Below are 13,658 nucleotides of genomic sequence, written 5' to 3'. Positions count from 1 at the left end.
TGTGAGCCCAGTGTCTCCAATGGGGGGAAAAAAGCAGGGGGAACATATGCAGAACCTTTGAACCAGTATTAGACAGAAACAAGACCCCATGCATGTGACATCCTTTGAAAACCATTAAAAACCATAAATAATTCATAGATAGAGGTTGTGGGATATTCCTACTTTTTTTGAGTTTTGAAGTGAATTGTAAAAATAAGAGCTAAGTGTTGGGCACATTGAATCTTCTAATGTATTTTCCATTAGGATGATACCCGTTAAACATGGACCTTTTTGCTTCTCTGATCACTGGAGATACGAATAATTCAAGAAAAATTCAAGTTCAGAAGTGTGGCTTTTAGAAACACGAGAAGGCCAATTTTAATAAAATTTAAAATCTTACATTATCACGATGGCAGAAGGTGCAAAGGTCTGTGTGGAACATTTTTGTGTGTCCAGAAGTGATGCCGCAGACATACACAAGCCAGGAAAATGAGGTCATTTTGTTGTTCCTTTCTACAGGCTTTCAACTGGCTGGGCTCTTAATGACCATAACTGCTGACCCGAAGGCATTGGAGGGGAAAGTTAGCTTCTGAATGTCCTCGATAGTCTTCTACTGCCGTTTCTAAGTTCCCTCAGATTGGGGCTCACTTCTGCTTTGCGGAAACTATCTGCTTGGAGCCATGCCTGATTTATAACAATCTCTGGCAAAACCTCAGAAAAGAGATATGCTTTGGGGTTAGACGGACATCAGAGGTAGCTATAAGGCTCTGTGGAAAGGCTCCCCAGGTGGCATGAGGCTTGGGGAGCCACGAGTCCAGCTGAGGGGCAGCCTCTTGGAGCTTTCTTCTCCTGAGGAGTGTGACACAGTTAAAAAGGACAAAAAAAAAAAAAAAAAAAAAAGAGTCACAAGCCAAACAGTTGCCAATGAAATAGGAGAAGGAGCACTTTCAAGCACTTGGGGCTGCTCCTGGGCGCTCTGAGCTCACCCACAGCCCAGGGATACCCGGCCATGGAGTGACACTCGGCTCAGGTCTCTGCACGAGAGAAGGAATGGCCCGGGACGTCAATCTGAATTCCCTCCAGGAGTTGGAACGCGAGGTCATCCTCCAGGTCCTGTACCGAGACCAGGCGGTTCAAAACATCGAGGAGGAAAGGATCCGGTATGCTGTCCTCCACATGCGTGCAAGTCCCTGGGTTTTCCTGCTTGCAGCCTGCTGCCACCTGCTTGCTGGCCACGGGGAGTCCGGGCGTCCCCTCCGTAAGGGGCCCTGTGAGGGGTAGAGGCCAGGTAACCCTGCCCTCTAACTGAGCTCCCCACTGTAAGGGCAAAGGGAGGCTGCTCTTGTCATTGACTTAGAATAGTGCTTTTTTGTGCTAAGTGTGTTGTGTGCTGCTTGTCCCTTTGCTACTTCTTGGGACTAATTCAAAGGAAGGTTTGCAGGCTTCTACTATACCCTCAAGGGAAAGACCTCCAGCAAAGGGTTGCCTAAATTGTTGGTGGGGTTTCTGAAGGCACACAGAAAAGCTGAGAAAGCAGCGTAGAAACAGCAGGTCTGCTGCGATCCATTCCTGTCTATTTCTTTGTGTGCTTTTGCTTCCAAGTTGGCTTTGAGGGGAGGGGGAGTATAAAATATGAACCTGCTCAGCCTGTTCCCTGACTGATCTGTCAATAGGAAGTTCTTTCCTTGTCTGTCTGGAAGCTGCACACACAGTTTGGTATGAGTTAACACTTAATAAAGCAGGGCTACGCTGTATCAAAACTGCGGATTGGTAGTGGTCAAGATCCACCCTTACAAATGGCGATACCTTGTTTGTCAATGACTGTAAAGGACTCAAAGACTGGAAAGTAAGTACGTGGAATAGGCTTTTGATTTTGTTTTGTTTTTAACGGCAGAACTCTTTCAGAGTCTGCCAAGAAAAATACACATATAAATAAATAAAATTCGGGGCAACCCAATGCTTGAGGAATGAGAGAAATTTGCGGGGTAACTGGAAGATACAGTGATCTGTTTCTGTCCTTCCCTGTTATCCCAAAGCTCCCTAAATGTCCTTGTACTTTCTTCCACTAAAAAGATATAAAACACTGAACAAAATGGAATTGTTTCTGATGATTAGAGGCCTTTTGGTGGTTTAGAAACATTGTTTTGAATATCAACAAAGTAACGCGGGCGCTGTGGTCAGGAAGTTTTGTTCCAGAGGGTACAGACTCTAGAGCCAATCCTGCAATTTCTGCAAATTGAATGAACTACACTTGCTTTTTGGGATTGGCTTCTCTCTTCTAAAAGTAGCTAGCAGAGACATTTCATAAAAGAGTGTTCTGGTTAATAACACCTCTTTGGGGTCCAGGGTAAGGTCCCTTAGCACACTTGGGCAATATTGTCTCGGAGAAATAGGGACTGGAAGTGAACTGACCACCCATTAAAAAACAAAAAACAAAACAAAACAAAACAGTAGCTGGGATGCCTGGGTGGCTCAGTTGTTAAGCATCTGCCTTCGGCTCAGGTCATGATCCCAGGGTCCTGGGATCGAGCCCTGCATCGGGTTCCCTGCTAAGCCGGGGAGCCTGCTTCTCCCTCTGCCACTCCCCCTCCTTGTGTTCCTGCTCTCACTATCTCTCTTTCTGTCAAATAAATAAGAACTTTAAAAAAAAAAAAACAGTAGCAAAAGCATAGCATCAGTTAAATAATTTTATTGGATAACTTAATGACAATAGCAGGCGTGTATATCTTTATAGATCTTTCCATGCCTTCTATATTAAAATTGATGCCATTTTCTCTCTCTCTCTCTCTCTCTCTGTGTGTGTGTGTGTGTGTGTGTGTGTGTGTGTGTTTTGTTTTGTTCTGTTCTCTCTCTGACCTTGCTAATCATTATGATGTCCTTTGGGCATGGAGGGATGAGCCTAGAACCAAACTAGCGACTAACTCCTCTGTGCTGGCCACTTTTTAGGCTTTGCCATTGAATCCTCCTAGCGTCCGTGGGAGGTGAGCTTTTTCTCATCTCCGTTTCACTGTGGAGAAAATCTCTGAGCCTCTTTCTGGAGAGATCGAGTGAGATGGCTAGTTCACACAGCCATGTTGTACCCGGGTGTGTTGGATGCCAAAGCCCCTTGTTTCTTCTCTTGCTGGGCAGTGGTACTGTTGGGGCCCTCTCCATGTAGGGGTACGTCTGGCGTCTGTCCTTTCTTTCAGTCATAACTTATCATTTGACTCTTCGGACCACAGGAAACTGAAGACGCACTTGCAGCATCTCCGATGGAAAGGAGCAAAGAGCGTGAGCCCGGAGTACAAAGAGAAGTCGTGTGCACGCTGTCAGCGTGAGCTGGGGCTTCTGCTGAACCGGGGGGCCGTGTGCAAGGGCTGCAGCCACCGCGTGTGCTCGGAGTGCCGAGTGTTCCTGAGGAAGACCAGTGCCTGGAAGTGCACCGTGTGCTTTGAGGACAGGTGAGATGGCTGGGGCCTTCACACGAGCAGACTCGGTCCCAGACCAGCTGCTGACAAAGCACTGTTGCTCCTCAAGTTCAACTGGTTCATGTTTACAGAGGGCTTCATATGAAGCTACCTTTCTAGACTTGGAAGTTACAGTAATTCAAAAGTAAATTTTATTATATAAAAAGTTCTTTTTTCCCTTTAATTTACAAATGTTTGTTTATGATGGCTAAGGATGGGCTAACCCAGGAGTTAAGATGCATTTGGATTTCATAACTAGGTGCCTGTTTCCTTAGAGCTTAATTTATCTCTTTCAGAGAAAGTCAAGTGAATTTTAACACATGGAATATTAGAGTGATCCTGTGTAGCGTTATGTATTTGTTTTTAAAGATTTTATTGGCTTATTTCTTTATTTAGAGAGCATGAGCGGGGGAGGGGCAGTGGGAGAGGAAGAGAGAGAGAATCTCAAGCAGACTCTCTGCTGAGCGTGAAGCCCCATGTGGGGCTCAATCCCAGGATTGAGATCATGACCTGAGTTGAAATCAGGAGTCAGATGCTTAACTGACGGAGCCACTCAGGTACCCTGCATCAGTTATTTTTTAAAAAATATTTTGTTAAGGTATAATTGACCTATGACATTATATTGATTTCAGATGTATGGCATAATGACTTGATATTTGTATACATTGCAAGGTGATCGCCACAGTAGATCTTGTTACCATCCGCTGTATCTGTATTTCAATTCTGAATGATAACCTTGCCGGGTAGGGTATTCTTGGTTGGAAGCTTTATTCCTTTCAGCACTTTGGATTGGATTTATCATCCCACAACCCCTTCTGGCTGCAAATTTCTGATGAAAAATCTGCCAGTTGTCTTCTGGGGGTTCCTTGCATGTCCCAAGTTGTTTACCTCTTGTTGCTTTTAAAAGTCTCTTTTTATCTTTAACTTCTGACATTTAATCAGGATGTGCTTGATGTGATCTCTTTGGGTTCATCTTATTTGGAATTCTCTGGGCTTCCTGGACCTAGATGTCTGTTTCTCTCCCCAGGTTAGGGAACTTTCAGCCATTATTTCTTCAAATAATTTTCTGTTCCTTTCTCTCTCTCTTCTCCTTCTGGCCCCTGTAATGTGAATTGTTATTTGATTTGATGTTGTCCCATAGGTCTGTTAGGCTGTCTTCATTTTTCTTTTTTACGTCTTTTTTCCTTTTTTGGCTGCTCTGTTTGGGTGAGCTCCACTGCCCTGCCTTCCAGATTGCTGATCTGTTCTGCTTCACCTGGTCTGCTGGGGAACCCTCCAGTGTGTGCTTCAGCTCTGTGACTAATGTTTGGCACTTGCTGATGTTTTCCATCTCTTTGTTGAAGTTCTCACTGTGTTCATCTGGTCTTCCCCTGAGTCTGGTCAGCATCTTTATGACCACGGCTTTGAATTCTTTATCAGGCAGATTACTTATCTCTGTGAAATTAAGGTATTTTTCTGAGATTTTTACCTTGTTCTTTTATTTGGAACATACTTCTCTATGTCTTCATTTTGCTTGACTCTCTGTGTTCGTTTCTTTTTTTTTAAGATTTTATTTATTTATTTGTCAGAGAGAGAGAGAGAGATCATAAGCAGGGGGAGTGGCATACAGAGGGAGAAGCAGGCTCCCTGCTGAGCAAGGAGCCCAGTGCAGGACTTGATCCCAGGAACCTGGGATCATGACCTGAGCCAAAGGCAGATGCTTAACTGACTGAACCACCCAGGCATCCCACTCTGTGTTAATTTTTATATGTTTCTAAAGAGCACCCTCTCCCAATACTCCATCTTAAAGGAGTGGCCTTGTGTGGGTGATGAACCTTGTTGCTTAACCTTGCCCTAGGTCTTCGTTAGCTTTCCAACTTTTGTGATTGCCCAAGCAACCTGATTTATTCTTGATAGGGCTCCATTGGTGTGCCAAGACCTGTTGATGATCCAAAGGGAAGGATCTGTTAGAACCTAGTTTCAGGCTGATTGGAAGCCAGACCCGTAGGCAGCAGCTTTTAAAGTATGCAAATAGGTACAGTCCTGTGGGACCATAATCCCATAACCTCTGCTGGCCTCCAGGCCAGGAGATCCAAAGGTGTCCTTTGGGTGGAGGTTGCAAAACTCAGGTTCTAGCCAAGTGTATAAGCTCCTTCCTAGGAGGTACCAGAGAGCTGAAGCAAGGCCAGGGCTGCGTGCAAGGATGGTGTCTCCCTGCCTGTGTTCCCTGAGAACACCTTCATAACCTCTGGTTGTGTGGCAAACAGGAAGTCTACCCCTCAGGCTAAAGCTCCAGGACAAGTAAATAGGCCTTTTTCTCAGGGAGACTGGGGATGTGCTTCAGTCTACTGTCTGTGCAGGGCCCTGGGAGTTGTGAGCTGCCAGGAACTGTCTTTGCAATTGTTATAGTCCCATGGAACCCAGGAACACAAGCGCCCCCTGGCCACCAGGGCCAGGGGATCAATGCGTGCCCTCTGTGTGGGCTGCATGCACCTGCTGGCTTTGCGACACAGCTGGCGAGTGCAGGGGCTGGAGCGTGCCCACTGGCTTTAGAAAAGCCAGGGGAGACTGCCTTGGCTGTGCATGCCCTCTGGCATCGGTGATGCTGCAGGAAGACACCGTGTCTGTTCTTGCCCCTCAGCAGCAAGGCTGTGGGAGAATGCTGTGACCACTTGTAGCCTCCAGCCCCAGTCCGGCAGCAGGAGCGTGGTGCAACTCACCTGCCTGCCGGCTTCGGCCAGGCAGTGGGAGAATACCGGGACCGTTCACCCCACGGCAGCGGGAGCGTGCCCCGTCTCTGTGCGCCGCCTGCGCTAGCAGGGAGAGAGAGAGAGCAAAAGTGGGGCTCATCTCTGGAGAGCGTGCCACCCGTCCCCCGCCCCTCTGGCAGGTTCACGAAGATTAGCAAACGAATCTCCTTCACACACAGTCTACATGCTTTTCAAATTTGCTTTTGTCTGGGTCTCTATGTGAGAGAGACCACATGCCTCTTGGACTTAAGTAAGCCCCACTGTTTTTTTTAAGTGAGACCTTTTGGGGGCGCATCTCCCTGGTACAGGTCCCAAGGGTTGAGGTGCCTGGTAGGGGGCACAATCCCCTCGCTCCTCTGGGAGAGACTCTGCCCTTGTGAGATCCCTCCCTGCTGTGGGTCTCTGTGCTGGGGTGGGGGGGGCTTTTGCAAGACCGTGTCTCTGCCTCTCCTACCCGCCTCGGTGTGGTCTTTCCATCCTTTGTTGTGGAGGGGCAGTTCGGTGGGTTTTCAGCTCTTCTTCAAAGGGAGTTGTTCCATACGAAGCTACAGATCTGGTGTCCGTGGGAGGAGGTGTGTTCGGGGTCTTCCTACACCACCACCTTCCCGCGCAGCTTTCCATAAGGCTTTTGGGAAGGAGGTAGGCTGACTTCTATGGGATACTCAAATAAAGAAACGAGTATGCATTCTATTAGTGCCAGACCGAATCTTCGCATATTTCAATCTTTTCGCGTCGTGAGGTTTGTTTTTTGTTTTTTGTTTTTTTTTTTTAATTTTAACACGGAATTGGTATTTGGAACTACCCATTTCGAAAATGATAAACAGCCTGTTTGGCTCGGGCTCCCACTTTTCAAAGCAAGAATGGGCTGGTCATCGATTACTTGAAAACACAAGAAAGGGTGTTTCTGTTTGTTGGGGACGGTGCACACAACGACATCACAGAACCTAGAGGAAGGGAGGAACATTCGTCTGGTGTGAATCTAGGAGAATAATCAGAGACTTGGGGATTTGAAAACAGCTCCTAAGTGTTGCTGCAGATGTGTGAGTGCCCCGGACAAAGATACGAGAGGCACCCACACTGTGTGGGGCGGCGGCTGGGTTTTCTCTCCCCCTTAGTCGGGAGGGTTGTGTTTATTGGGCCCCTGACATTAATGTCCTCAAATTTCCTGTCCCTTTGCAAGGCTTAATTTCAGTCCCTCATCCAGAAGGAAGTGAAGTTGTTCAACCAGATTTCTTTGCTCCCGAACAGCACACCTTGTATTTGGACAGCAGCTCGCCAAGTCATGCTGACTTCAATCAGAGCTAACTCCGCACATTTCACGCATTTCACGTCTCTTTGGTTTGTTGAGGCCAATGTCCTTCAGGCTTTGCTTTTTTCTTTTTCTTTCTTTCTTTTTTGATTTTTAAAAATTTATATATATATGTATATATATATATATATATTTTTTTTTTTTTTTTTTTTTTTTTTTTGCTGGTATAGCCACTCGAAAAAACAGTATGGAGATTCCTCAAGACGTTAAAAATAGAGCTTTTTTCTTTTTTTAGTGCCCCAGGCTCAAGGCCCTCAGGCTTTTCTTATCTTGAGAAGGGGGGACAGGGAGTTGCTGGGAGCTGCCTGGGCCCTTGAAAGAGGAGGTAACAATTCCCAGTAACATCTAGAAATGTCTTAAGATTTTCTTCCCTCCTTTCAATCAACCGTTTGTATTTGAAGTCTGAAGGTAAACAGGGCCCGGTAAGGGGTTAAATGCATTGGCCTTTTTTTTGTCTTTGAATAGTTCACTGTAAGCTAAAAACAAGATGAGAGGCGGGATGAGACTGAGGCTGTCTCCCGGGAAGGCGGCCTGTGTTGAAATCTGCACCCAAGAGGGCCTCGTGCCCTGGCCATTGTCACTCCACCCTCTAAGTACACAAAGTGTGATTTCTAAAACCCCAGCTTCCTTATTGTGAAATAAGGATGTTTTCAAAATACCGAAGACAGTTGCATTACGAGGATTGCCTCAGGAAATCATATGGGGGATAGAATGAAATAATTTATAACAACACGTACTCCACCCCTCTCCTTGCTTGGCAGTCCTCTGTTCTCTCTCTGGGTTTGTACACCCTGGACCCCCATCCTAGAGAGAAGGCCGGTAAAACTTTAGAATATTTGACAGTCATAACTGATGGGGGACGGGGGTCCCGGATGGGGGTGGATCCCAGAAGCTTTCCTCTTCCTGCAGCTTTGTCAGCTTGAGACTTGGTCCTTGGGAAGAAGTGGATCCATTGTGGGACGAGGAGGAGGGAAGGAGGTTTGTTAAATCAGGAAAGGGGAAGCTGTAGGATGGTGATTTTAGAAAAGCAAAACCAGCTAGCTGACTGGTTGAGGCAATCAGAGCAAAGGGCCTGCGGCACATGCTGGGCTCTGGGTTGTGTTGAGGTTGCAGGAGGCCTTGGAGGTTTCTGCTTCAAGGCAAGTCTCCTCTTAGAGCTGCTAAGGAGACGCCTCGGTGGCTCAGTCAGTTAAGCGTCTGCCTTCGGCTCAGGTTGTGATCCCAGAGTCCTGGGATCGAGTCCCACGTCGGGATCCCTGCTCAGCAGAGAATCTGCTTCTCTCCTCCTACTTGTGCTCCCACTGTCTCTGTTAAATAAATAACTACAATCTTAAAAAAAAAAAAAAAAAAGCTGCTAAGGGTCCTAGGGAGCTCAGAGGAGGGAGGGGTGAGCTGGCTCGAGGTGACTTTCAGAACATCTGTGTTTGGAGTATTTCTGGATGAGGGTCAGGACCAGAGAGGGAGACAGGCATCCTCAGGGAAAGCGGATAGCATGGGGATGAACGTTTAGCACTTCTTTATACTGCATGTTCTTTCTGTCTTTTTTTCTTTTCTTTCTTTTCTTTCTTCCTTCCTTCCTTCCTTTTTCTTTCTTTCTTTCTTTCTTTCTTTCTTTCTTTCTTTCTTTCTTTCTTTTCTTTTCTTTTCTTTTCTTTTCTTTTCTTTCTATTATGTTCAGTTAGCCAACATATATTAACGACATATAGTACCTATAGTACAACATATAGTACATATAGTACAATGTATAGTACATTAGTTTTTGATGTAGTGTACAATGATTCATTAGTTGCATATAACACCCAGTGCTCATCACAACATGTGCCTTCCTTAATACCCATCAGCTGGTTACCCCATCCCCCACCCCCTCCCTTCTGTAACCCTCAGTTTGTTTACCGGAGTCCAGAGTCTCTCAGGGTTTGTCTCCCTTTCTGATTTCTTCCCGTTCCGTTTTCCCTCCCTTCCCCTGTGGTCCTCCGCACTGTTCCCTGTGTTCCACACATGAGTGAAACCATGTGATAATTGTCTTTCTCTGCTTGACTTATTTCACTTAGCATAATCCCCTCTAGTTCCATCCATGTCAGTGTGAATGGTGGGCATTCATCCTTTCTGATGGCTGAGTAATATCCCATTGTGTATATGAACCACATCTTCATCTGTTCATCTGTTGACGGGCATCTCGGCTCTTTCCACAGTTTGGACATTGTGGACGTTGCTGCTATGAACATTGGGGTGCATGTGCCCCTTCTTTTCACTACAGCTGTATCTTTGGGGTAAATACCTAGTAGTGCAATCGCTGGGTCATAGGGTAGCTCTATTTTTAATGTCTTGAGGAACCTCCATACTGTTTTCCAGAGTGGCTGTACCAGCCTGCATTCCCACCAACAGTGTAAGAGGGTTCCCCTTTCTCCGCGTCCTCGCCAACACTTGTTGTTTCCTGTCTTGTTAATTTTTGCCATTCTAACTGGTGTGAGGTGGTATCTCATTGTGGTTTTGATTTGTACTTCCCTGATGGCTAGTGATGTGGAGCATTTTTTCATGTGTCTGTTAGCCATTTGTATGTCTTCTTTGGAGAAGTGTCTGTTCATGTCTTCTGCCCATTTCTGGACTGGATTATTTGCTTTATGGGTGTTGAGTTTGAGAAGTTCTTTATAGATCTTGGATACCAGCCCTTTATCTGAAATGTCATTTGCAGATGACATTCTCTCATTCCGTGGGTTGCTTCTTAGTTTTGTTGACTGTTTCCTTTGCTGTGCAGAAGTTTTTATCTTGCATGTTTCATTTAAACCTTAAAACAGTCTTACAGGGCAGCGACGACTATTATCCCAATTTTATAGGTGAGGAAACAAGAGGCTAAGAGACAGAAGGTAATTAGCCCAAGGCCAGGGAGTCAGTTAGATTAGAGCCCTGCTCTCCTGAATCCCTCCCCTTCTAGATCTCTGCCTTCTCTTGCCTGCAAGGAGAAAAGCCACTCAGAAGACCTTGGATCTTGGGCCACAGGAAATGGGGTGTGGGCATAGATGCTTTGCCAAAAGAAAGCCATACCACAGTGCGCCAGTGTTCCAGAGGGTGGAGTCAGGGGCTGGGGAAGGTGAAGGCCAATGATCCACAGGAACGTCTTCTCAGTGAACTGGGCAGGAAGTGATAAGGCTGGAGGTGAAATGAAATTGAGAGCAAAAGAGAGGCAGCAGAAAGACCTCAGGAAACAAAGACACGTTGAAAAGGACTTGGAAGAGCAAAGTTGGTTGAAATTTGCTTCTAGTCGTGGGGGGGGCGTATGTTTTCAGTAGGAGCCATCAAAAGAGTGTGATTTGGGAGAAGGAAAGAAGAGAAAGAGGGGTAGATGCATCCTTGCTTCTTTGCTTAATGTCCCCTTCCCTCCTCCATGTACTGACAATTTCCACGATGAAATGGAGCAAGGTAACAACCATGTTGAAATGTCAGAGAGACTAAGCTTTATATTTGCTTGTTTGCTTTAGCTTTGGTTTTAAAAAATAAGATTGGACTTGATGACTTAGGTTCACACTGATTTTTTTTTTCCCTTCAAAATGATTTACTGTGCAGTAGTATCCAATTTCATGTGTCTAGAGAAAACCTGCTCATCCTCCCTGAAGTAGACCGCTGAGGAATTACAGGTGCTCAAGACCTTTGCCCTTCAAACTGTGATCTTTTTCTCCTGCTTTGTAACTGGCTGTGACCATAAGCAATTGTTCATTATTCAGTCTCAGATACTTGTTGGGTTGTTCTCTCTCTGTTTCATTAGTAATGTTTGCTATTTATAAATAATTAGAACAGAGTTTTTAGAGTTAGGGTTTCAAATGGTGGGAGGCAGTCCTGTTGATTTGAGGATACTTTCTTGGGCTGCTCACATGTCTCTGATGTACTATGCCTGAAGCTAATGGAGAGAAACTTAAGAGTGCCTAGTTGCAAATTGATATACAGACCTTGGGATTTATTATCACATTCTTAGTTCTCTGGTTGAGATCTGAATTATTGCTGCAGAGCAGTAAGGGTTAAAATAAGATTTTGGAATTTATTAAAGGGGATTTTTTGTTGTTGCTCAAATACATTTTAGATTAGGATTTAGATGTGAAGATATTACAGAATGATGTACTATATCTTTTGCAGTGTGTCAAATAATTTTTATTGACAATCAAATGACATTTCAAGACAAGTTTTATAGCAATTGTGTTTCCTGCTTAGAGCAAAACTTCCCAGAGTTTGGAAAATATAATCTTTGAAATTTCAGACTGATAGTAAACATTCCTAATCCCATGTTTTGATAAAATACTGAATCCCCACTTCATATCCACCAAGGCAAATAGCTAATGTATGAGAATGGAATAATTTGCAGTCATTATTGTAAATACTTCTGCTCTTCAAGTGAATAAAAGGTCTACCTCCACTAAATATTGAAAAGAAATTGAATGCTGGATATGGTATAGGGGAGCCGGCAAGGAAGGATTTTAGCTTGGTGCCAAGGTTAAAGTGACATGTCTGTGCTGCCTAGCTTCTATTTCAAAACCTGATGTTTTTCTAATCTGATTTTTAACTTTGCTGATAGAAACTCTGTTCATGTCAAAAAAGTATACACAAGTTAAATATATTGAGTAAAATATTTCACATAGTTTTACATCTGCACATTTTCAAGAGATTAGCCACTAAGACATATTTCACGAGGGAAAAGCCTTGTGTTCTTTAAATTAAGTTTTTTTTCTTCTTATTTCTGACTTGGAGATGCATCTGTTTTGGTCCTCACAGTATAGCTTGGCTGTTTCCCAAGGTATACGTACATTGCTTTCTGAAGGAATATGATAGATGCTAATTTTATGTAGGATCATGACATTCTTTTTAATCCTTTGGACAAATGGGAATAATGACCATATAATATTCTTTGAAGCCTTGTGCTACTAAAACGTATAGTAAAAAAAGTAGAAATGTCTAAGACACTTTTGGGAAACGTTTATTTTTGAAAGATTTATTTTGTACTTATTAAAGGGAATGCTTTCACAATAATTTGAGTATCATTCCTTTTGTTGAAGCTGAAATTTCTTCTGTGATCAGTATTTTTTATTTTTTTTTAAGATTTTATTTATTTATTTGAGAGAGAGAATGAGATAGAGCATGAGGCGGGGAGGGTCAGAGGGAGAAGCAGACTCCCTGCTGAGCAGGGAGCCCGATGCGGGACTCGATCCCGGGACTCCAGGATCATGACCTGAGCCGAAGGCAGTCGCTTAACCAACTGAGCCACCCAGGCGCCCCAGTATTTTTTAATTTTTTTAAGATGTATTTATTATTTGAGAGAGAGAGTACTCAATCTCAGGGTCATAAGCTCAAGCCCACGTTGGGCCCGGAGCCTATTTAAAATTAAAAAATAAATAAATTTAAGAATGCTGGCAGATCCTAAGAGCTAGTATATTGTAAAACCTTCTGCCACCTGAAATAACAAAATGAAAATATTAAGTTTTTTTTTTAATTTTTAAAGATTTATTTTTTTTAAGATTTTATTTATTTATTTGAGAGAGAATGAGAGATAGAGAGCACAAGAGGGAAGAGGGTCAGAGGGAGAAGCAGACTCCCCGCCAAGCAGGGAGCCCAATGTGGGACTCGATCCCGGGACTCCAGGACCATGACCTGAGCCTAAGGCAGTCACTTAACCAACTGAGCCACCCAGGCGCCCTATTTATTTATTTTAGAGAGAGAGAGCGAGCATGAGCAGGAGGGGCAGAGGGAGAGGGAGAGAGAATCTCAAGCAGACTCTGTGGTGAGCACGGAGCCCAACTTGGGGCTGGATCCCAGGACCTTGAGATCATGACCTGAACCGAAACCCAGAGTTGGATGCTTAACTGGCTATGCCACCCAGACACCCCTTAATGTTGGTTTTGACAGCAACCTTGTAGCTTTCAAATATTCAAATAATAAGCCAGTGTTCATAGCAGAATTGTTCAAAGTAGTCACAAGGTGGAGACAACCCAGTGTGCATCAACAGATGAATGGATACACAAAATGTGATATATACATGCTATGGAATATTATTCAGCTACAACAAAAGAATGAAATTTAATACATGCTAAAACATGGATGAACTTTACAAATATTATGTTAAATGAAATAAGCCAGAAGGAAAAATGTATGATCCTACTTACATGAGGTACCCAGGGTAGAGACAGAAATTTTTTCTTTTTTTAAGACTTTTTT

The 13,658-nt window shown here is 44.2% G+C and overlaps 1 protein-coding gene across 7 annotated transcripts in view; it reads left to right on the top strand.

Annotated features, from left to right (window-relative positions):
* The window catches only part of SYTL3 (synaptotagmin like 3), an 89,884-nt gene that overhangs the window by 17,013 nt on the left and 59,213 nt on the right, over positions 1–13,658 (top strand). For 5 of the 7 annotated variants that reach the window (XM_027603700.2, XM_027603699.2, XM_027603701.2 and 2 more), the window contains 2 exons: positions 499–1,139; positions 3,201–3,419. In XM_027603700.2, the coding sequence (XP_027459501.1) occupies positions 1,030–1,139; positions 3,201–3,419 (329 nt within the window). In that variant the 5' untranslated portion in view covers positions 499–1,029. Of the gene's footprint in view, positions 1–243; positions 407–498; positions 1,140–3,200; positions 3,420–13,658 lie in introns of all 7 variants that reach the window. The other 2 variants (XM_027603698.2, XM_027603705.1) reach the window with 2 other exon arrangements.

The sequence above is a fragment of the Zalophus californianus genome, chromosome 7, assembly GCF_009762305.2.
Source record: "Zalophus californianus isolate mZalCal1 chromosome 7, mZalCal1.pri.v2, whole genome shotgun sequence".
Lineage (NCBI taxonomy): Eukaryota > Metazoa > Chordata > Mammalia > Carnivora > Otariidae > Zalophus > Zalophus californianus.
Note: the sequence above shows the minus strand (reverse complement) of the source record. Positions and strands in the feature narration are given on the sequence as shown.